This window comes from Oncorhynchus clarkii, chromosome 16 (genome assembly GCF_045791955.1).
Source record: "Oncorhynchus clarkii lewisi isolate Uvic-CL-2024 chromosome 16, UVic_Ocla_1.0, whole genome shotgun sequence".
NCBI lineage: Eukaryota > Metazoa > Chordata > Actinopteri > Salmoniformes > Salmonidae > Oncorhynchus > Oncorhynchus clarkii.
In genome coordinates this window covers 72,772,182-72,796,977 of record NC_092162.1, presented here as the reverse complement: position 1 = coordinate 72,796,977, position 24,796 = coordinate 72,772,182, and the positions used below count along the sequence as shown (strand labels likewise).

Genomic DNA, 24,796 nt, shown 5'->3' with positions numbered 1-24,796 from the left:
TCTGTCCTCACTCTGGTCTCAGTCTGGTCTTAGTCTGGTCTCAGTCTGGTCTCAGTCTGTCCTCAGTCTGGTCTCAATCTGTCCTCAGTCTGGTCTCAGTCTGGTCTTCAGGGGAGTCGTCTTGCATTACAAAAAAACTCAAACGAAAATAATTGGGACCACACTGGAAATGTCTCAGGATTTCCCCTGCCTACTCCACCTCCTCCTCCTCCGTTACCGTGCTGGTCAGCGGTTGAAGCTGAACTGTCTGGGTGACGTGATGGAGGCCATGGGTCGCTTCTCCTTCCAGGTGTCCTGGCGCTATGCCCTGAGGGTGGGGTCATCAGATGACTTTGTACTGGGATGCCTCTAGGTTCATTATAATGATCCTTTATTTTTGAATTTAAAGTATTTATTTTCCTGTGTAAAATAAGAAGAAACAATTACCTCACAATACAGTTAATTGCATAAATAATGGTGCAAAAAAAGGTTTAGGTAGCGTATAAACAAACAATAAAAACAACAACAACATAAAATATCCCCCAGGCTAGACAGGCTGGTGCTGGACCCGGTGAGAGCTGACACCGCACACCGCAGGGGTCAAGAGACTACACTTGGTGGTTAAGGTGACATTAAAAAATGACAAAAAAAAACATGATGTAATCTGTTCCTCCTTCTATTCCCATCCAGGTACTTCCTCCTGAGGCTCTGAGACAGGACGTCCCCTCTGCTCTGTCTCGGGGGGACCACAGGGACGAGGATTTCCATGGTAACATCACCGTGGTGAAAGAAAGAAGCCTTGGGGTGGTCGCAGGGGGTCACAGTGGCACTGTGCTTCCTGGGTATTGTAGCATGCTCTACTGCAGTACCCATAATGCTCTGTAACTAGGCTTGCAAAATTATTTCCTCAAAATGTCCAGGTTTTCCAGATATTTTGTGGTTGAGTATCAGCAGGGAATAAACAGGAAATCCAGAATTCTCCAACCAGGCTCTTCCTACCAGGCTCTTCCTACCAGGCTCTTCCTACCAGGCTCTTCCAACCAGGCTCTTCCTACCAGGCTCTTCCAACCAGGCTCTTCCAACCAGGCTCTTCCAACCAGGCTCTTCCAACCAGGCTCTTCCAACCAGGCTCGTCCAACCAGGCTCGTCCAACCAGGCTCGTCCAACCAGGCTCTTCCAACCATGCTCTTCCAACTAGGATTTCCATCTGATTCTGGGAATTTTCCAACCACAATATCTGGAAAACCTGGGATCTGTAACCATCTTTTCTAAAGCTAACACTACAGGTGTGTACAGGAAATACGCCTGGGCTTGTCGGTGTGTGGACCTCTCAATGGTTCCCTTCTCCCTAACCGTGACAGAAACCTTTTATCCTGTAATACTACGACCCCGCCAGCAGGGGGCGCTGTTGGTCCACATGTGTACTCTTGCTTCCACATACAAATACACGGCCTGCGTGCTACTACTCTGCAGAAACAAATTGTTGCTTTTTTCTTACACTCTTTTTCGTGGAGACATGATGAAAATTGAAACCAATATAAAAGTCACCTCCACTTGAAACTTGAACGTGTGTGACAACAGATTGAAAAACATGTCGAGATGTTGTTTACATAATGTAGATGATTAAAGAAGGACCAACAAGGTTTTAGGTAGGCCCACAGACAGATTTCATGGAGGCGTTTTTCAGTTATTCTGACCCTTATTTCAGGAAAGGAGGGAATTAATTAACTTCCTTGAAAAGTATTTCTGACAGGTGAGAAGGACAGCGGGTTGTTTTCTGGAGAAAGTTAGAGTAGATTTACATACAATTACTGTAAGATGGTACGAGGACATTCAAATCAATGCTAAATACATCATCTTTTAAAAATAAGTGATGGTTATACTCAACACTGGCTAATTAATCACAATGACCATGAATCTCAAAGGATTCCCTGTACGTAGACAGACCAAATAATATAAGTCAGTCCCTTTTAACTTTCATTCATATTCACAAAACAAGCTCAAATTAAATCCCTCATCGACCACCACACACCTGTCTACCTGTTGTCATCTACAGCTATGATATTCAATTTATTTAGAATATTTAGGCTGCTGAAAATATCCCCATGGTGCTATTGTGATCATAGTGTCACGCCTCCTCTCCCGCTCCCTAGTTTTGTCTGATCTTGATTATTGTCCAGTCGTGTGGTCCAGTGCTCCAAGGAAAGAGCTAGTTAAGCTGCAGCTGGAACAGAACAGAGCGGCATGTTCTGCTCTTCATTGTAATCAGAGGGCTGATATAAATACTATGCTGCCAGTCTCTCTTGGCTAAGAGTTGAGGAGAGACTGACTACATCACTTCTTCTTTTTATAAGAAACATTAATGTGTTGAAAATCCCAAATTGTATAGTCAACTTACACACAGCTCTGACACACACACTTACCCCACCAGACATGCTTACCCCACCAGACATGACACCAGGGGTCTTTTCACAGTCCCCAAATCCAGAACCAATTCAAGGAAAGCAGTATTATATAGAGCCATTATTGCATGGAACTTCCTCCCATCTCATATTGGTCAAATAAAACAGCAAACCTGGTTTCAAAAAACAGATAAAGCAACACCTCACGGCACAACGCCTCTCCCCTATTTGACCTAGATAGTTTGTGTGTATGTATTGGTATTGATATGTAGGCTACATGTGCCTTTTTAATAATTTTTAATTGGTGTAGTTCTGTCGTTGAGCTGTTGTTGTCTGTTATGTTCTGTATTATGGTATGTTTCATGTTTGGTGTGGAGCCCAGGAAGAGTAGCTGCTGCTTTTGCGACAAGGGGAGGCAGGTAGCTTAGTGGTTAGTGCGTTGGCCCTGTAACCGAAAGCTTGCTAGATCGAATCCCCGAGCTGTCAATGTAAAATAAATGTTGTTCTACCCCTGAACAAGGCCCACTGTTCCTAGGCTGTCATTGCAATTAAGAATGTGTTCTTAACTGACCTGTCTTGTGAACTATAGGTAATAAAATAAAATATGGGGATCCTAACCAAATCCTTTTTAGACAACTTCCTGGTTTGATAGTTTGTATTGGTATTGATATGAATGCAACGTGTGCCTTTTTTAAAAATTGATTTTTAAACAATGTAGTTTTTTTAAATGTTATTTTATTTTACCCCATTTTCTCCCTAATTTCGTGGGATCCAATTGGTAGTAGTTACAGTCTTGTCTCATCGCTGCAACTCCCGTACGAACTCAGGAGAGGCGAAGGTTGAGAGCCGTGCGTTCTCAGAAACAAAACCCAACCAAGCCGCACTGCTTCTTGACACAATGCCCACTTATCCCGGAAGCCAGCCGTACTTGCTAGTGCGCGATGGGACAAGGACAGCCCTGCCAGCCAAACCCACCCCTAACCCGGACGACGCTGGGCCCCATAATTGAGCTGTTCTTGTCAATTAATGTTCTGTATTATGTCATGTTTCATGTTTTGTGTGGTGCCCAGGAGGAGTATCTACTGCTTTGGCAGAGATTAATCGGGATCCTAATAAAATACCAAAATAGGCTTTCAATGATTTCAACAGCCATACTACCACAGCTATACATGCAGCCATACTGTGTGTTGTTGAGATAATCACTTTTCAAGGATAGTGAGTCTGTCTGAGACGATCTCTTCCAGGATAGTGAGTCTGTCTGAGATGATCTCTTCCAGGATAGTGTTTCTGATATAATCTCTTCCAGAATAGTGACTCTCTGATATAATCTCTTCCAGGATAGTGTCTCTGATATAATCTCTTCCAGGATAGTGAGTCTGTCTGATATAATCTCTTCCAGGATAGTGAGTCTGTCTGATATAATCTCTTCCAGGATAGTGAGTCTGTCTGATATAATCTCTTCCAGGATAGAGTTTCTGATATAATCTCTTCCAGAATAGTGACTCGCTGATATAATCTCTTCCAGGATAGTGAGTCTGTCTGATATAATCTCTTCCAGGATAGAGTTTCTGATATAATCTCTTCCAGAATAGTGACTCGCTGATATAATCTCTTCCAGGATAGTGTCTCTGATATAATCTCTTCCAGAATAGTGACTCTCTGATATAATCTCTTCCAGAATAGTGACTCGCTGATATAATCTCTTCCAGGATAGTGAGTCTGTCTGATATAATCTCTTCCAGGATAGAGTTTCTGATATAATCTCCTCCAAAATAGTGATTCTCTGATATAATCTCTTCCAGGATAGTGTCTCTGATATAATCTCTTCCAGGATAGTGAGTCTGTCTGATATAATCTCTTCCAGGATAGTGAGTCTGTCTGATATAATCTCTTCCAGGATAGTGAGTCTGTCTGATATAATCTCTTCCAGGGTAGTGAGTCTGTCTGATATAATCTCTTCCAGGATAGAGTTTCTGATATAATCTCTTCCAGGATAGTGAGTCTGTCTGATATAATCTCTTCCAGGATAGAGTTTCTGATATAATCTCTTCCAGAATAGTGACTCGCTGATATAATCTCTTCCAGGATAGTGTCTCTGATATAATCTCTTCCAGAATAGTGACTCTCTGATATAATCTCTTCCAGAATAGTGACTCGCTGATATAATCTCTTCCAGGATAGTGAGTCTGTCTGATATAATCTCTTCCAGGATAGAGTTTCTGATATAATCTCCTCCAGAATAGTGACTCTCTGATATAATCTCTTCCAGAATAGTGACTCGCTGATATAATCTCTTCCAGGATAGTGTCTCTGATATAATCTCTTCCAGGATAGAGTTTCTGATATAATCTCCTCCAGAATAGTGACTCTCTGATATAATCTCTTCCAGAATAGTGACTCGCTGATATAATCTCTTCCAGGATAGTGTCTCTGATATAATCTCTTCCAGGATAGAGTTTCTGATATAATCTCTTCCAGGATAGTGTCTCTGATATAATCTCTTCCAGGATACTGAGTCTGTCTGGTGATCAAAGGAAATGTGGATAACTGTCCAGACAATCAGACAATAGTGTCTCTGATTACATCGTCGCTCTTTCCCGACTCTGGGGTTAAATTACCCTTCTATTAAATCATACGTGTCTGTGGCAAAGAAGGGGGTCTAGTGATAAATGGCAGATATGTGAGAGCAGAACTAATAAACGGGCTCTGCCCGATCACTAAAATGGCCACCCCTGTCAGAACTACAGATCACAAAATGGCCGACCGCCAAAACTACAAGTCCCAGAAGCAAGGGGAACCCTCAGAAGGTGGAGCCGACCCACAGATAAAGGGTCAAGAAAAAACAGGAAGAGGGAGAGAGAGTGCTGGAAGGATCTATGAACAATAGAGAAAGAGACAAAAGAGATGAGCTGGATTGTTTTGGACTTACCTGTTGGCGTTTGGACCTGGACCTACCGAGAACCCGATTCGTGTACCGAACCCTGCTATCCTTGACCTCGCCTACGGCCTGGGTGGACCAGGACGGAGAAACAAACACACAGGTACTGTCCCGTTCGAAAGAACTCTCATTCTTGGGTGATTTGGTGACAGTTTACCACTTAATTTGTGACAAACGCTCCTAACCTTGAAGAGATTTGCCACAGTGTCATAATGTAGTTTTCCTTTACCAGAGGAGCTTTTCTTAATGAACGTCAATTACTTTCACAACTGTGTGACAAAATAGCACACTATTCCCATTATAGTGCACTACTTTTGACTAGAGGCCCAGGTCAAAAGTAGTTCACTGCTCTGGTCAAATCAAGTGCACTATATGGGAAATAGTGTACTATTTGGGAAGCTTCCACATAATCCATGCTCCAAGTCTCTAACCATTTTTCCCCCAAAATATCACCAACATATCTCCTGCCCCACAGGAGGATCCAGCGTGCTTGATCATATAAACACAAACATCCATGACACGTACAATGCCATCCCCTGCCCCCAATGGGTGTGGCTGAAATACCTGAATCTAATCATTTGAATGTGTGTACACACACACGTTATATAGTGTATGTTCAAAGATTCATCCACCCATGACTCATCCATCAACATTAAGGAATATACATCTTTAAGTCACAGGCTTCATTTGGAAAGGATGTTGTACCCACCATAACTATCCGGACAGACCCCAACCAAAAACCTTGGATGAAAGGAGAAATCCCTACAATGCTGAGATTCCCGTACTGCAGCATTCAATGTCAGCAGAACGAACCCTTATGACTCGGTGGCAGCGAACACGTACAAGGTAAGCAGGTACGAGCTCCGCAAAACCATTAGCAAAAAAAGACAATACAGACTCAATCTTGAATTGATGTTCGACCACTCAGATTTGTGTTGCATGTTGCAAGGATTACAGACTATCAAAGACTACAAAGTGAAATCTGGCCATGTGGTGCCTACCGAAGCCTCATTCCCAGACGAGCTTTAATACATTCTACGCTCGCTTCGAGGCAGACAATACCGAGCCGTCCAGGAAAACTCTTGTTACCCTGGATGGCCAGGTGCTTTCACTTTCCAAGGGAAACTTTCAAAAGAGTGAATACTCAAAACAGCAGCCGGCCCAGATGGCATCCTCAGAGGAGGGACCATGGTCAGATCCACGTCAATGGGACTGCAGTAGAGAAAGTCAAACATTTTAGGTTTCTCTACGTCCACTAAGGACTTGTCATGGACCAACACAACCACTCTTGTCAAGAGGGCGCAACAGCACCTCTACTTCCGAAGGTGACTGAAGAAATTCGGGCATACTGCCTCAGGTCCTTTCCAATTACTACCGCTGCTACCATCGAGAGAATCCTGACCGGTTGCATCATGGCCTGGTATGCAAATTGCTCCTTCCACGACAGCAAGGCCCTCCAGTGGGTGGTGAAGACTGGGACCGTGCTCACACCCATCCAGGACATCTACTCGAAACGGTGCCTGAGGAAGTCACGCATCATCATCAAGGACCCCTCACACCCCAGCCACAAGCTGTTCTCTCCATTACCGTCTGGCAGACGGTGTCGGAGCATGTCTGATACCAACAGGTTCAGAAACAGTTCCTATCTACAAGCCATTAGACTGTATCAGAGCATGAGGTCTGATATCAGCAGGTTCAGAAACAGTTTCTATCTACAAGCCATTAGACTGTATCAGAGCATGAGGTCTGATACCAACAGGTTCAGAAACAGTTCCTATCTACAAGCCATTAGACTGTATCAGAGCATGAGGTCTGATATCAGCAGGTTCAGAAACAGTTTCTATCTACAAGCCATTAGACTGTATCAGAGCATGAGGTCTGAGTTCCTATCTACAAGCCATTAGACTGCTGAACACTTGAACTGGACTGACCACCTGCTCTGATTCTCCACAACTTAGCACATATGCATGTAAAATAATGCTGCCAATGAATCGGGTTTTTGATAATGGGATTTATATGTTCACATGAATGATTAGAATATTCCACCCTGAAACCATATTATTGTATGAAATTGATTAGACTCATGATGAAATTGATTAGACTCATGAGATTATTCTAATGATGTGTGTGGTTTTAGTCAGTAGAATTATATATCCGTGAGAATGATATATCCGTGTGTGTCGTTTATATCTATTATAGTATCTTAAAAACAAGGCTGTCTGAGCAAGATTCGGTGCCGACCTTGGCTGGGGCCACTGAGAGTACTTCCCAGGGTCTCGGTCTCCTTGGCTGGGGCCACTGAGAGTACTTCCCAGGGTCTCGGTATCCTTGGCTGGGGCCACTGAGAGTACTTCCCAGGGTCTCGGTCTCCTTGGCTAGGGCCACTGAGAGTACTTCCCAGGGTCTCGGTCTCCTTGGCTGGGGCCACTGAGAGTACTTCCCAGGGTCTCTGTCTCCTTGGCTGGGGCCACTGAGAGTACTTCCCAGGGTCTCGGTCTCCCTATCTTGAGGGAGGATGGGGATGGGGAGTAAGTCTCACGGATTCCCCTAATCTTTGTCGGCTGGGTAGCAGGACATTGTGTGTGTATGTTAGTGTGTATGTGTGTGCGTGAGAAGCCAGTGTAAAATGAATTGTCTTGTACAACAGAGGAGCGCTCTCGTAAATAAACTTTCTGACTATCGTAGCTTGTCCTCCGTCTGATTCATTTCAACCAGTTTCTTACAAATTCTGGGTTTCAGGCTGAGTAGTTATTTGAATTGGGTTTATGAACATTGAGAACACAATTCTCGTATCAGTTTTGTACAGCTGTATTGTCCGTAGCTACGGTCCATGGTTACGATGAACAACTGAAATTTGTCTTCATGCTCTCTTCATTTCAAAAACTATACAGACACACAGTTGAGAGGAGCACAGGGTGAAGCTGCAGTGTAGCACCCCTGGATGGAGAGCCTGTTGTGGGCTTAAGGGCCTTGCTCAAGGGCCCGATTGTTGTTAGGATATGAACCCAGCAGCCCTGGATGGAGAGCCTGTTGTGGGCTTAAGGGCCTTGCTCAAGGGCCCGATTATTGTTAGGATATGAACCCAGTAGCCCTCCAGTTGACAGATCAATTTCACCCCTTCTTGACCCAAGTTCGCATTTATTGGGATGACTCATGTCCTGGAGGCAGCTCTGCAGGGTGGTCACTAGCCAGAACATCCACAAAGTCATCAAATCAGATTTTAAATCTAACCGTAACCGTAACCTTAACCACACTGCTAACCTTATGTCTAACCCTAATGTTCAATTAAGACCAAAAATTAAATTTTTGATTTCATAAAATGTTTTACTAAATTATATAGCCAATTTTGACCTTGCGGCTGGCTCATCTAGCAGAAACCGCTCAGCTCTGCCTCCAGGACAAGATTCATCCCAATAAACATCAACCTGCCTTAGGCCACGCCCCGGGGCTGTCATTAGGACACGCCCCGGGGCCGTCATTAGGCCACGCCCCAGGGCCATCATTAGGCCACGCCCAGGGTCACAACGCATCACCGGGGGCAAACTACCTGAGCTCCAGGACACCTACACCACCCGATGTTACAGGAAGGCCATAAAGATCATCAAGGACAACAACCACCCGAGCCACTGCCTGTTCATCCCGCTATCATCCAGAAGGCGAGGTCAGTACAGGTGCATCAAAGCTGGGACCGAGAGACTGAAAAACAGGACACGGCCATGGTCCGTCATTAGGGAACAACAGGTCTTCCAATCTTTAACAATAACTTCAAACCATTTTTAAAATCTTGATTTCTCTTTTGAGTTTCAGAAATAGACATGTCTGTGATGAATGACTGAGGAAAGTACACTGAGTTAATTACTTTTACCGCACTGTGGGGGAATAATCTGCCCTGTTACTGCCTTTGTTTCAGCCGCCCAGACAAGAGAGAGTGTGTGTGTGTGTGTATGAGAGAGAGAGAGTGTGTGTGTGTGTGTATGAGAGAGAGAGTGTGTGTGTGTGTGTGTATGAGAGAGAGAGTGTGTGTGTGTGTGTGTATGAGAGAGAGAGTGTGTGTGTGTGTGTATGAGAGAGAGAGTGTGTGTGTGTGTGTGTGTGTGTGTGTGTGTGTGTGTGTGTCAGTCAAAGATTAGAGAAGCTCATTACGTTGGCGAGGTAGGAGAGACTCTATGTCTTCAGTCACTTCCTCTCCATGGTAACCCAACTAATGATCTTGGTAATATTGTAGCGACCTTAACCCAACGCCTAGCAACTTCATCAAGAGGGGTGTCGGATGGCCCAGCACATCACTGGGGGCACGGGGCGAGTTCCCAGACATTCAGGTTATTCCAGCCATGGATCTTTCTCTCTGCTACGGCAGGAGGTACCGGAGCGTTGGGTCTTGGACCAACATACCCATCATGCTATAACACTGCTGAATAGCTAACAATGGCTGCCTTCCCTCTCCCACAGACTATCTGCACTGATTCTGAATGTGCAAATATTGTACAATCCAGGTATGAAAAGCTCTTAGAGACTTGCTAAAGGTGATTCCTTATGTACAGCGCATTCGGGAAAGTATTCTAACCCCTTGACTTTTTCCACATTTGTTACATTGCAGCCTTATTCTAAAATGGATCAAACACAACATTTTCCTCATCAACTTACACACAATACCCTGATAATGACAGAACGAAAACAAACAGGTTTTTAGAAATGTTTGCAAATGTATTAAAAAATAAAAAACATAAATGCCTTATTTAAATAAGTATTCATACCATTTGCTATGAGACTCAAAATTGAGCTCAGGTGCATCCTGTTTCCATTGATCATCCTTGAGATGTTTCTACAAATTGATTGAAGTCCACCTGTGGTAAATTCAATTGATTGGACATGATTTGGAAAGGCACACACCTGTCTACAGTTGACAGTGCATGTCAGAGGAAAAACCAAGACACAAGGTCAAAGGTATTGTCTGAAGAGCTCCGAGACAGGATTGTGTCGAGGCAAAGATCTGGGGAAGGGTACCAAAACATTTCTGCAGCATTGAAGGTCCTCACAGTGGCCTCCATTCTTAATAAATGGAAGAAGTTTGGAACCACCAAGACTCCTCCGAGAGCTGGCCGCCCGGCCAAACTGAGCAGTCGGGGGAGAAAGGCCTTGGTCACGGAGGTGACAGAGCTCCAGATTTACCTCTGTGGAGATGGGAGAACCTTCCAGAAGAACAACCATCTCTGCAGCACTCCACCAATCAGGCTTTTATGGTAGAGTGGCCAGACAGAAGTCACTCCTCAGTAAAGTAAAAGGAACGTCCTTGAGTGGCCCAGCCAGAGCCTACACTTGAATCCGATCGAACATCTCTGGATAGACCTGAAAATAGCTGTGCAGCAACGCTCCCCATCCAACCTGACAGAGCTTGAGAGGATCTGCAGAGATTAATGTGAAAAACTCCCCAAATAGAGGTGTGCCAAGCTGGTAGCGTCATACCCAAGAAGACTCTCTGCTGTAATCGCTGCCAAAGGTGCTTCAACAAAGTACTGAGTAAAGGGTCTGAATACTGAGTAAAGGGTCTGAATACTGAGTAAAGGGTCTGAATACTGAGTAAAGGGTCTGAATACTGAGTAAAGGGTCTGAATACTGAGTAAAGGGTCTGAATACTGAGTAAAGGGTCTGAATACTGAGTAAAGGGTCTGAATACTGAGTAAAGGGTCTGAATACTGAGTAAAGGGTCTGAATACTGAGTAAAGGGTCAGAATACTGAGTAAAGGGTCTGAATACTGAGTAAAGGGTCTGAATACTGAGTAAAGGGTCAGAATACTGAGTAAAGGGTCAGAATACTGAGTAAAGGGTCAGAATACTGAGTAAAGGGTCTGAATACTGAGTAAAGGGTCAGAATACTGAGTAAAGGGTCAGAATACTGAGTAAAGGGTCTGAATACTGAGTAAAGGGTCAGAATACTGAGTAAAGGGTCTGAATACTGAGTAAAGGGTCAGAATACTGAGTAAAGGGTCTGAATACTGAGTAAAGGGTCTGAATACTGAGTAAAGGGTCAGAATACTGAGTAAAGGGTCAGAATACTGAGTAAAGGGTCTGAATACTGAGTAAAGGGTCTGAATACTGAGTAAAGGGTCTGAATACTGAGTAAAGGGTCAGAATACTGAGTAAAGGGTCAGAATACTGAGTAAAGGGTCTGAATACTGAGTAAAGGGTCTGAATACTGAGTAAAGGGTCAGAATACTGAGTAAAGGGTCTGAATACTGAGTAAAGGGTCTGAATACTGAGTAAAGGGTCTGAATACTGAGTAAAGGGTCTGAATACTGAGTAAAGGGTCTGAATACTGAGTAAAGGGTCAGAATACTGAGTAAAGGGTCTGAATACTGAGTAAAGGGTCTGAATACTGAGTAAAGGGTCTGAATACTGAGTAAAGGGTCTGAATACTGAGTAAAGGGTCTGAATACTGAGTAAAGGGTCAGAATACTGAGTAAAGGGTCAGAATACTGAGTAAAGGGTCTGAATACTGAGTAAAGGGTCAGAATACTGAGTAAAGGGTCTGAATACTGAGTAAAGGGTCTGAATACTGAGTAAAGGGTCAGAATACTGAGTAAAGGGTCTGAATACTGAGTAAAGGGTCTGAATACTGAGTAAAGGGTCTGAATACTGAGTAAAGGGTCTGAATACTGAGTAAAGGGTCTGAATACTGAGTAAAGGGTCTGAATACTGAGTAAAGGGTCTGAATACTGAGTAAAGGGTCTGAATACTGAGTAAAGGGTCAGAATACTGAGTAAAGGGTCTGAATACTGATGGAAATGTGGTATTTCATTTATTTTTATATTTTTTTTATACATTTGCAAAAAAGTATTATTATTATTGAATTGTCATTATAGGATATTGTGTGTAGATTGAGGGGGGGAAAAACCAAGTCTGTAAAAAACTAGTAAGTATTTCACTGTACTGTTTTACACCTTCTGTATCCTGTTCACATGACAAATAAACGTTGAAACTTGAAACATGGGATCGAGTCCCGATCGGGATTATCCCCCGAATTAGTTCATTGGGGCGGAGGCAGGTAGCCTACTGGTTAGAGCGTTGGACTAGTAACCGGAAGTGTTGCAAGATCGAATCCCCCTGAGCTGACAAGGTATAAATCTGTCGTTCTGCCCCTGAACAAGGTAATTAAACCCACTGTTCCCCGGTAGGCTGTCATTGTAAATAAGAATTTGTTATTTAACTGACTTGCCTAGTTAAATAAAGGTTACATAAAATAATTGGTGTTGGAAGTGGCGTGGTGCACGTGAGGCCATCGGAGAGGCATGTGCATATGTGGGACTTGGTATAGAAAAGCGTAGGGACACGCTGTCACGAAGGAAGAGGGGCCACTTTAACCTACAGTAGCTACCTTGCCAAGAGGATCGGACCTCTTGGTGTAATAGTTGGGGTTGTTGGCTTGACAATGAATTTGATTCCCGGTCAGATATTGTCATTTTAATAATAGCAATTGAAGGATCTACTGAATGTGTTTCTGTACCTGATGATTAACGACCTTAAAAGTGACTCATCTGCAACACTGGATTCACATGTATTCTTATATGAAAAGAAAAATATGAATGTGATCTCTCAATACAATCGAGCATTTTCTGCTTCTGTTCTTCTTATTCATCTCGTAACCAAGGGGCTTTTCATGTGGATTGATGCGGACAGAGCAAATCACCCACACAGCTATTCTGTTCCATAGAGAGAGAGAGACCACATGGAGACATTAGCTGGTCAATTCATCCAGAAATGTCAATCCCTGAACATTTTAATTGAGGAAATTGAACAGTATGACCCATGACAGTGAGGCATGACAGTGAGGCATGACAGTGAGGCACGACAGTGAGGCACGGCAGTGAGGCACGGCAGTGAGACAGTGAGGCACGGCAGTGAGACAGTGAGGCACGACAGTGAGGCACGGCAGTGAGGCACGGCAGTGAGGCACGGCAGTGAGGCACGGCAGTGTGGCACGACAGTGAGGCACGACAGTGAGGCACGACAGTGAGGCACGACAGTGAGACATGGAAGACCAAGGGCGGTATTTTCTGTGTGCAAAAACATTGTGCACAGTACAAAAAAAGGACCGTAAATCTTATTATAAATTGAAAGTGTGATTTTAGTTTGAAACTTTTCTTCTAATAAAAGCACACATTGTTGAAGAAAAGTTTAAAATTGAATCAAGATGCCACATTATAATGAGTTTTATGGTCGTTCTTCTATTCTGGACCACCAAGTGTTCCTGCCTTTGCATGTGAAAATGACATTTGTATGCGATTTACACTTTTTGTTGGTTTGCTGGCCCACTCTTTTCAGCGCATAGAGGGCCTCTCTTTCTACGTAATTCCTGTTCTAGAGTGGAAATGTTCATTAAAAGTTCCATCTCTGCATAATGATGCCGGCTACTTACACATATTCAAGAATTAGGGGTGGGAAGGAACATCCATGTGGAGTGGAAAAACATCAACCAATAGGGCAGTGACAGCTGTCAGTGTAGCTAGCTAGCATGCTAACCTTATTGAGATATCTAGATTGCTGTCATGCTAACCTTTTATAGCTATCCAGATAGCTAGCATGCTAACCTTATAGAGATATCTAGATAGCATTCATGCTAACCTTTTCTAGCTATCCAGATATGCCTCTCTCCCCACAGGTGTGATTACTACCGCTGAGGGTTATAGAGCTTGAGATAGTCACCTCATACAAGTACTTGGGAGTATGGCTGGACGGTGCACTGTCCTTCTCTCAGCACATATCAAAGTTGCAGGCTAAAGTTAAATCTAGACTTGGTTTCCTCCATCGTAAATCGCTCCTCTTTCACCCCAGCTGCCAAACTAACCCTGATTCAGATGGCTATCCTACACATGGCTATTTTATAGATGTCATTTATAGATCGGCAGGTAAGGGTGCTCTCGAGTGGTTAGATGTACTTTACCATTCGGCAATCAGATTCGCCACCAATGCTCCTAATAGGACACATCACTGACTCCTTGCTGTCCCCAGTCCACCTGGCCGTGCTGCTGCTCCAGGTTCAACTGTTCTGCCTTATTATTATTGGACCATGCTGGTCATTTATGAACATTTGAACATCTTGGCCATGTTCTGTTATAATCTCCACCCGGCACAGCCAGAAGAGGACTGGCCACAACACATAGCCTGGTTCCTCTCTAGGTTTCTTCCTAGGTTTTGGCCTTTCTAGGGAGTTTTTCCTAGCCCCCGTGCATCTACACCTGCATTGCTTGCTATTTGGGGTTTTAGGCTGGGTTTCTGTACAGCACTTTGAGATATCAGCTGATGTATGAAGGGCTATAGAAATAAATTTGGTTTGATTTGATTTGATTTGACATCACTGCACTCTATACTCCTCTGTAAACTGGTCATCTCTGTATACCCGTCGCAAGACCCACTGGTTGATGCTTGTTTATAAAACCCTCTAAGGCCTCACTCCCCCCTATCTGAGATATCTACTGCAGCCCTCATCCTCCACATACAACACCCATTCTGCCAGTCACATTCTGTTAAAGGTCCCCAAAGCACACACATCCCTCAGTGGCTTGTCTTTTCAGTTCGCTGCAGCTAGCGACCGGAACGAGCTGCAAAAAACACAGGATCGGTACATCCGAACATCACACCTTCGGGACAGGTACAGGATGGCAACAACAACTGCCCGAGTTACACCAGGAACGCACAATCCCTCCATCAGTGCTCAGACTGTCTGCAATAGGCTGAGGGAGGCTGGACTGAGGGCTTGTAGGACTGTTGTAAGGCAGGTTCTTAACAGACATCACCAACAACAATGTCGCCTATGGGCACAAACCCACCATCGCTGGTCCAGACAGGACTGGCAAAAAGTGCTCTTCACTGACAAGTCGCAGTTTTGTCTCATGGTCGGATTTGCGTTTATCGTCGAAGGAACGAGCTTCACATCGGGGCCTGTACTCTGGAGCGGGATCGATGTGGGGGTCTCTCATGGTCTGGGGCGGTGTGTCACAGCATCATCGGACTGAGCTTGTTGTCATTGCATGCAATCTCAACTTTGTGTGTTACAGGGAAGACATCCTCCTCCCTCATGTGGTACCCTTCCTGCAGGCTCATCCTGACATGACCCTCCAGTATGACAATGCTACCAGCCATACTGCTCGTTCTGTGCGTGATTTCCTGCAAGACAGGAATATCAGTGTTCTGTCATGGCCAGCGAAGAGCCCGGATCTCAATCCCATTGAGCACATCTGGGACCTGTTGGATCAGAGGGTGAGGGCTAGGGTCATTCCCTCCAGAAATGTCCGGGAACTAGCAGGCACCTTGATGGAAGAGTGGGGTAACATCTCACAGCAAGAACTGGCAAATCTGGTGCAGTCCATGAGGAGGAGATGCACTGCAGTACTTAATGCAGCTGGTGGCCACACCAGATACTGACTGTTACTTTTAATTTTGAACCCCCCTTTGTTCAGGGACACATTCTTCCGAGGCAGTCCCGGGGAGCTGTGTGTCAGTCCGAGGCTGTCCCGGGGAGCTGTGTGTCAGTCCGAGGCAGTCCCGGGGAGCTGTGAGGCAGTCCGAGGCAGTCCCGGTGAGCTGTGAGGCAGTCCCGGTGAACTGTGAGGCAGTCCCGGGGAGCTGTGCGTCAGTTCAGAGGGAACATTGCTTACACCAGTATAGGCCTGTGTAACTGTGTCCTGTTTGGGCAATATTTCAAATGAGTTTTCCACTGGGAGGCATGGTTGAGCAACAATAACACATTATTACTACTGAAATTCTCCTCGGCGACCCCCCCCCCCGCCCGTACCACCCTGGTTCAGACCCAAATGATCTGAACCATTTGGGGAAGATGAGGTACATCATTTACATACTGATGACTCTTTGTAGAGGTTAAGTTACCTCATTTACATACCTAGGACTCTTTAGAGAGGTTGAGTTACCTCATTTACATACCTAGGACTCTTTGGAGAGGTTGAGTTACCTCATTTACATACCTAGGACTCTTTGGAGAGGTTGAGTTACCTCATTTACATACCTAGGACTCTTTGGAGAGGTTGAGTTACCTCATTTACATACCTAGGACTCTTTGGAGAGGTTGAGTTACCTCATTTACATACCTAGGACTCTTTGGGGAGGTTGAGTTACCTCATTTACATACCTAGGACTCTTTGGGGAGGTTGAGTTACCTCATTTACATACCTAGGACTCTTTGGAGAGGTTGAGTTACCTCATTTACATACCTAGGACTCTTTGGGGAGGTTGAGTTACCTCATTTGCATACCTAGGACTCTTTGGCGAGGTTGAGTTACCTCATTTACATACCTAGGACTCTTTGGAGAGGTTGAGGGGACACTTGGAGATGTACCTGACACAACTTACTAAAACGTCTGTAGAGTTCTAGCTGTTGCATATTTAACTCCCATTGATTACCTAGAACAGGGGTGTCAAAGTCAAATGGACGGAGGGCCAAATAAAAAAATCAGCTACAAGACGAGGGCCGGACTGTTCGAATGTTCATTGAAAAATTTTTAAATGACGCATATAGTCTAGTGAACCTAATTGAACCTACTGAAAACCTAACAAATATATTACAATATGATCAGATAAATAAAGCAATATTTTCTTATGGCTCTGTCAGTAATCTTTAATTTTCAACAGACACAAAAGACAAATTTCCTTTATATAAATATCCCCATAACATGAACATTAAATGAAAGAAACCGGTATTCAAGGCACCATCAGTAGACTATATTTTCTATTTTAGCAAAAGTGGGCTAAATTTACTTCAAAGAAAAAACAATAATAGCAATTTTCTATCATCCACTCAACTGAAATATTTTTAAAATATAATTGGATTGAAATACAAAAAAATAAAGTGCAAAAATCTATTAATCAAAAACAACACTTTGTTTAAGGAGAAGTAACATGCAGTGAAAACAAATATTAAATTTTAACTTTTAAACTTGAACTGAGTAAAAACTCTAAATATGTGATTGCACAGTAATGTTCACTTGTTTGAGGTTGAGGGTGATACTTGGTGGTGTCCCATCTTTTCCACAAGTTCATCAATGTTCGGGGTAAGGCTCTGAGCTGAAGAAATCCTCAGAATTGAGTGGAGGTGTTCAGCAGTAAGTCGACTTCTGTGTGATGTTTTGTTCAGGTTCATCAAAGAAAACAGTTGTTCACACAGGTATGTGCTGCCAAACATAGACAACGTTTGAGCAGCCTGGATGCGCAGCTGGGGCATTGTGCCGGGGAGGAAACGGGCGAACTCCGCAGCACCCACTGCCGCATATTTTGCCCTCAGTGCATCATTGCATTGGAGGTCAATCAACTCCATTTGGAGGTTTGGTGGTGAGCTTTCCACGTCAACAGCAAATGGGTTACCGAGCAGTTCCAACCTGCTTTTTTGTGCTTCAAAGTCAGCAAATCGGCGTCGAAAGTCAGCGGCAAGCATACCTATTTTATCAGCCAACTGTGTGCTCGGGAACGCACTGGTAGAGAGCTTCTCTTTCATGGTCTGGCAGCTGGGAAAGTGGCTCAAATTTTCTTTCCGCATCTGCGTCTCCCACAGAGTCAGTTTGGTTTTAAATGCCTTCACTGTACTGTACATATCAGAGATGACACGATCCCGACCCTGCAGCTGCAAGTTTATTGCATTCAGATGACTCGTAATGTCACACAGAAAAGCCATTTCACACAGAAACATTTCGTCTCGGAGTTGTGTTGTGTCTTTCCCTTTGCTGTCCAAGAACAGACAAATCTCCTCACGAAGCTCGAAACATCTTTGAAGCACCTTTCCCTGGCTTAGCCATCGCACCTCTGTGTGATAAGGCAAATCACCATGCTCCGTTTCTAACTCCGTCAGAAATGCCTTGAACTGGCGGTGATTCAAACCTTTGGCTCTGATAAAGTTAACTGTGCGCGTGATGATGCTCATTACATGCTCCATTTTCAAGGCTTTACCGCACAACGCTTCCTGGTGTATGATACAATGATAAGCTGTCAGCTCACCTGTCGCGTTTTCCTCTTGCATCTTTTCCCGTATCTTCGCCACCAGTCCGCTCCTGTGTCCACACATCGCAGGTGCTCCGTCGGTTGTCAAACCCACGAGTTTTTCCCAAGGCAGCTCCATCTCATTTACACATCTTGACACCTCTTCATACAAATCATGCCCTGTAGTTGTGCCATGCATAGGACGTAAAGCCAAAAACTCCTCTGTCACGCTTAGGTTGGAGTCCACTCCGCGGATGAAAATTGACAACTGGGCAATGTCAGAAATGTCGGTGCTCTCATCCACAGCCAAGGAATATGCAATAAAATCTTTTCCCTTTTTCACAAGCTGCTCTTTTAGATTGATGGACAACTGGTCTACTCTCTCGGCAATGGTGTTTCTGCTCAGACTCACATTTAAAAAGAGTTGCCTTTTTTCTGGGCAAACTTCGTCACAAACTTTAATCATGCAGTTTTTGATGAAATCCCCCTCCGTAAATGGCCGGGCTGATTTAGCGATCTCTTCTGCCAAAATAAAACTGGCCTTGACAGCAGCCTGGCCTTGTGATTTGGCTTTTTTGAACAGAGCCTGTCGAGATTTGAGGCCTCGTTTTAATTCCTCTGCCTTTTGTAGCCTTTGTTCCATGTCCATATTCTTGTTTTTGTCCGCGTGTTTCGTTTCATAATGTCGTCTCAGATTATACTCTTTCAGTACCGCCACACTTTCTCCACACAGAAGACACACAGGTTTTCCAGCTACCTTCGTGAACATATACTCCGACTCCCACCTTGTTTGAAACCCCCGGTTCTCAGTATCCACCTTCCGTTTTGCCATTTTTGATGGGTATCTGAAAGTTAATTTTACTGTGATGCTGACGACTGCTGTGCCAATAAATATTGAAATGAAGCAGCCTACTGCTCGGTGCGTCACCTTTGCATTGTGGGAAATGTAGTATTGGTGCGTGTAAAAGATCTGCGGGCTGCCGGCTTGCTGCGGGCCGGTTCTAATAATAAATCAAGATCATCCCAGGGGCCGTAAAAAACCTTCTTGCGGGCCGGATGTGGCCCGCGGGCCTTGACTCTGACATATGTGACCTAGAAGGTTAAAACTTGTTGTGGAAGTTATGAGTTGAGGTGGAAGTTATGAGTTGTTGTGGAAGTTATGAGTTGATGTGGAAGTTATGACTTGTGGGGGAAGTTATGACTTGTGGGGGAAGCCATCTGATGTGTTTCCAGCTCCTTCCATCAATAATTGACTTGAATAGCTTGTCCATGAAAGATGACTTTTTAAACGGTTAGTTTGTGTGCTTGATCTTATGTGATCTGAACTTTGCCATTCCTATCTACACTCTGACCATTTCCTTATAATCTACCAGGTGTTAATTGTTTTTCCATTGATACCAAGTTTCTGCATGTTCTTATCATTTAACCGCTAATTATTAAAAGCAGTTACTTTTGTCTATTGAGGCAGAAATGGACATTTTTGACATTGCATTTAAGCAGAGAGAGGTAATAGGTAGACTGTTTGAGAAGCGTTTCATAGCTGTGTCATCTTTAACCACAGAGACAGGTAGCAGATAGAAGACTGTCTTGTTGATGCTACCACAGAGAGAGGCAGCAGATAGAAGACTGTCTTGTTGATGCTAGTCAGGAGAGAGGCAGTAGGTATGATGTGATATGCTGAATCCAGCATATTTCAGCCATCATGCTATAACCCACAGCCATCATGCTATAATCCTCAGCCATCATGCTATAACCATCATGCTATAACCCTCAGCCATCATGCTATAACCATCATGCTATAACCATCATGCTATAACCATCATGCTATAACTCACAGCCATTATGCTATAGCCCACAGCCATCATGCTATAACGCTCAGCCATCATGCTATAACCCTCAGCCCTCATGCTCATAACCCTCAGCCATCATGCAATAACCCACAGCCATCATGCTATAACCCACAGCCATCATGCTATAACCCTCAGCCATCATGCTATAACACACAGCCATCATGCTATAACCCTCAGCTATCATGCTATAACCCACAGCCATCATGCTATAACCCTCAGCCATCATGCTATAACCCACAGCCATCATGCTATAACCCACAGCCATCATGCTATAACCCTCAGCCATCATGCTATAACCCACAGCCATCATGCTATAACCCTCAGCCATCATGCTATAACCCTCAGCCATCATGCTATAACCCTCAGCCATCATGCTATAACCCACAGCCATCATGCTATAACCCACAGCCATCATGCTATAACCCACAGCCATCATGCTATAACCCACAGCCATCATGCTATAACCCTCAGCCATCATGCTATAACCCACAGCCATCATGCTATAACCCACAGCCATCATGCTATAACCCTCAGCCATCATTCTATAGCCATCATGCTATAACCCTCAGCCATCATGCTATAGCCATCATGCTATAACCCACAGCCATCATGCTATAACCCACAGCCATCATGCTATAACCCTCAGCCATCATGCTATAACCCACAGCCATCATGCTATAGCCATTATGCTATAACCCACAGCCATCATGCTATAGCCATTATGCTATAACCCACAGCCATCATGCTATAACCCACAGCCATCATGCTATAACCCACAGCCATCATGCTATAACCCACAGCCATCATGCTATAGCCATCATGCTATAACCCACAGCCATCATGCTATAACCCTCAGCCATCATGCTATAACCCTCAGCAATCAACCTCCTCTCTCAGCAATGATCTCTCTTCTGAACAGAACACTGGCTTTTATATAGATTTAGAAGGAATGGGTAATTGGAGACAGCTGCGTCTTGACGAGGGGGCGGGGTCAGCTCTCCAATTAGCCATGGAGTCGACCAATCAGCTGCTTGAGGGATTTCAGCAAGCCATTTCCTGAAATACACACATGCAAATACACAAACTACAACACAGAAACTGGGGAAGGTAACACCTATATTAATTGAATTCCCCACTCTGTGCCTGGCTGTGTGTATGTATATGCATGGGGTTGGCTGTGACTGTGTGTGTGTGTGTGCGTGCGTGCGTGTGTGCATTACTTTGGCTGTGAGTGTGTGTCTATGCATGTAGTTTGGACTTCAGAAGGTGACTGATCAGCCGACCTGATAGGCAGACGGAGAGAGGGAGAGTTAACCGGGGTCTTGATATGTAGCCGTCTGTTGCCCATGTGGAAGAAGGCATGGACGTATGTCTTCTGGGAAGAAGGTGGGCCTGCTGGGGGATTCTGGGAGGTGTTAGGGGCAGAAGGTGGGCCTCCTGGGGGATTCTGGGAGGTGTTAGGGGCAGAAGGTGGGCCTCCTGGGGGATTCTGGGAGGTGTTAGGGGCAGAAGGTGGGGATTCTGGGAGGTGTTAGGGGCAGAAGGTGGGCCTCCTGGGGTATTCTGGGAGGTGTTAGGGGCAGAAGGTGGGCCTCCTGGGGGATTCTGGGAGGTGTTAGGGGCAGAAGGTGGGGATTCTGGGAGGTGTTAGGGGCAGAAGGTGGGCCACCTGGGGTATTCTGGGAGGTGTTAGGGGCAGAAGGTGGGCGTCCTGGGGTATTCTGGGAGGTGTTATGGGCAGAAGGTGGGCCTCCTGGGGGATTCTGGGAGGTGTTAGGGGCAGAAGGTGGGCCTCCTGGGGTATTCTGGGAGGTGTTATGGGCAGAAGGTGGGCCTCCTGGGGGATTCTGGGAGGTGTTGGGGGCAGAAGGTGGGCCTCCTGGGGGATTCTGGGAGGTGTTAGTGGCAGAAGGTGGGCCTCCTGGGGGATTCTGGGAGGTGTTAGTGGCAGAAGATATGTTGCCAGACAGAGATTGGCAAAGAGAATTGGGACATTCGTTTCAAATTCTCCCTTGTTGAGTGCCCTCCCTTCATGCCTGGATGCCATAGAGGTCTTACCTGTAATTGGCTTTGGCCACCTGGGGACCGCTGGGAGGAGGTAGGGGCATTAGAGGGCCAGGGGAGGGGGCGGGGGGAGAGGAACACACACACACACACACACACACACACACACACACAGGGAGACCAGATGAGGAGGGATTCGTGTGGAAGAGCATGGTCTGACATTTAAAGGAGAGCTGCTTGTCTAACCAGGTCTTAACAAACAGGTTACAAAACTGTGTGTGTGGGTGTGTGTGAGGGTGGCCTGGTAGAGGTGAAAACAGAGACTGGAGGAGATTGAGGTCTGTCTGAGGTTCACCGCCACAGGGCAGGCATACATTCATTAAGCTTTTCGAGACACACATAGTCAATTGGTACAAATACGAAATTCCTTATTCAATACAAACCTAAAAATGGGAAACATTCACATTTGGTTGAAAATCTTAAAAGAATGAATTCCCTTACAGAGAGATATTTTTCTCCGTGTCGTATATGTACTGCCCTCGGAGTCTCCCTACTTCAGATGACAGTCTCTAACCTTGATTTATGGGAGATCTGCCATTTCCGAACTCAAGGTAATGTGCTGGTATGTGGTGACCTTAATTACAGTTTTTCTCAGTCGCTTTGGTGCATTTTTCACATCATCCCTAACACGTGCAAAATAATAAGTGCATTTTTCACATCATCCCTAACACGTGCAAAATAATAAGTGTATTTCTCAGAACAATTTGTACAAACTGCAATATACAATAGATATGTTTCTAAAGCTAGTCAGTCACTAAAAATCCTTAGTACATCTCTCAAAAGTAAATATTCATGCCAATGATCATGTCAGTGTCATCAGAGTGATAAGTCATTGAGTCCTTGTTCACGAACAGCTCTGCCGAATTATGGGTCTGTACGAATTATGGGTCTGTACGAATTATGGGTCTGAAAGGAATTATGGGTCTGAAAGGAAGTATGGGTCTGAAAGGAATTATGGGTCTGAAAGGAATTATGTTTATTATTACTATTATCTGTACCTTGTCACTGATAGTTTACAAGAGGAATCTTTCTAAAGACATATTGCTCATCTCTCGGCAGTAACAACATGGAGTGTCTTTCTAAAGACATATTGCTCATCTCTCGGCAGTAACAACATGGATTATAGAGTGTCTTTCTAAAGACATATTGCTCATCTCTCGGCAGTAACAACATGGATTATAGAGTGTCTTTCTAAAGACATATTGCTCATCTCTCGGCAGTAACAACATGGATTATAGAGTGTCTTTCTAAAGACATATTGCTCATCTCTCGGCAGTAACAACATGGATTATAGAGTGTCTTTCTAAAGTATTCACACCCCTTGACTTTTCCACATTTTGTATTTTTGTATTTATTTTGTATTTATTGTTATTTTATTTATTATTATTGTGTTTACAGACCTGAATTTAAAATACATTTTAATTGAGTTGTTTTTGTCACTGGCCTACACACAGTAACCCATAATCTCAAAGTGGAATTGTGTTTTTAGAAAATTTGACAAAATAATGAAAAGTGAAAAGCAGAAATGTCTTGTCAGTAGGTATTCAACCCTTTATGGCAAGCCTAAATACGTTCAGGGGTAAACAATTTTAAACAGATTCCACCACAAAGACCAGGGGTATTTTCCAATGCTTCGCAAAAAGGGTACCTAAAGATAACACTGAATATCCCTTTGATATTCCATGGTGAAGTTATTAATTATCCTTTGGATGCTGTATCAATACACCCAGTCACTACAAAGATACAGGGGTCCTTCCTAACTCAGTTGCTGGAGAGGAAGGAAACCAGTCAGGGATTTCACCACGAGGCCAATGATGACTTTAAACAGAGTTTAATGGCTGTGATAGGAGAAAACTGAGGATGGATCAACAACATTGTAGTTACTCCACAATACTAACCTAATTGACTTAGTGAAAAGAAGGAAGCCTGAACAGAATAAAAATATTCCAAAACATGCCTCCTGTTTGCAACAAAGAACTGAAGTAATACTGCTAAAAATGTGGCAAAGAAATTAAACTTTTTGTCCTGAATATAAAGAGTTATGTTTGAGGCAAATCCAATACACCACATTACTGAATACCACTCTCCATATTTTCTAGCATAGTGGTGGATAGTGGTGGCTGCATCATGTTATGGTATACCTGTAATCGTTAAGGAATGGTGAGTTTTTAAGAATAAAAAAATAAACTTAATGGAGCTAAGCTCAGGCAAAATCCTAGAGGAAAACCTGGCCCAGTGTGCTTTCCACCAGACACTGGGAGATTAATTCACCTTTCAGGAGAACATTAACCTAAAACACAAGCTCAAATATACACTAAATTGCTTACCAAGAAGACAGTGAATATTCCTGAGTGGCCGAGTTAGTTTTGACTTCAATCTGCTTGAAAATCTTTGTCGAGACCTGAAAATGGTTGTCTAGCAACGATCAACCAATTTGAGAGAGGTTGAAGACTTCTGAAAAGAATAATGGGCAAATGTTGCACCATCCAGGTGTGCAATGCTCTTAGAGACGTACCCAGAAAGACTCACAACCGTAATTGCTGCCAAAGGGGATTTTAATATGGATTGACTTAGTGGGATGAATA

The 24,796-nt window shown here is 44.2% G+C and overlaps 1 protein-coding gene across 1 annotated transcript; it reads right to left on the bottom strand.

Moving 5' to 3' along the window:
- Nucleotides 1–7,522: 7,522 nt before the first annotated feature.
- Nucleotides 7,523–22,255, bottom strand: LOC139367388 (proline-rich protein HaeIII subfamily 1-like). Its single transcript, XM_071105583.1, has 4 exons — nucleotides 22,206–22,255; nucleotides 21,817–22,078; nucleotides 21,463–21,636; nucleotides 7,523–7,819 (listed from the first exon to the last, which is right to left on the bottom strand). Exons 1-4 carry the CDS (start codon nucleotides 22,253–22,255, stop codon nucleotides 7,523–7,525), a joined length of 783 nt encoding a protein of 260 aa, XP_070961684.1.
- Nucleotides 22,256–24,796: the final 2,541 nt, after the last annotated feature.

Excerpts from the sequence above, each read along its gene's own strand:
- LOC139367388 (XM_071105583.1), bottom strand. The coding sequence starts at position 22,255 with ATGCCCCTACCTCCTCCCAGCGGTCCCCAGGTGGCCAAAGCCAATTAC. Across the intron at positions 22,079-22,205 it reads GTGGCCAAAGCCAATTACAG|AATCCCCCAGGAGGCCCACC; the intron begins GTAAGACCTCTA and ends AACACCTCCCAG. Across the intron at positions 7,820-21,462 it reads GGCTACATATCAAGACCCCG|GGAGACCGAGACCCTGGGAA; the intron begins GTTAACTCTCCC and ends CCCTCAAGATAG.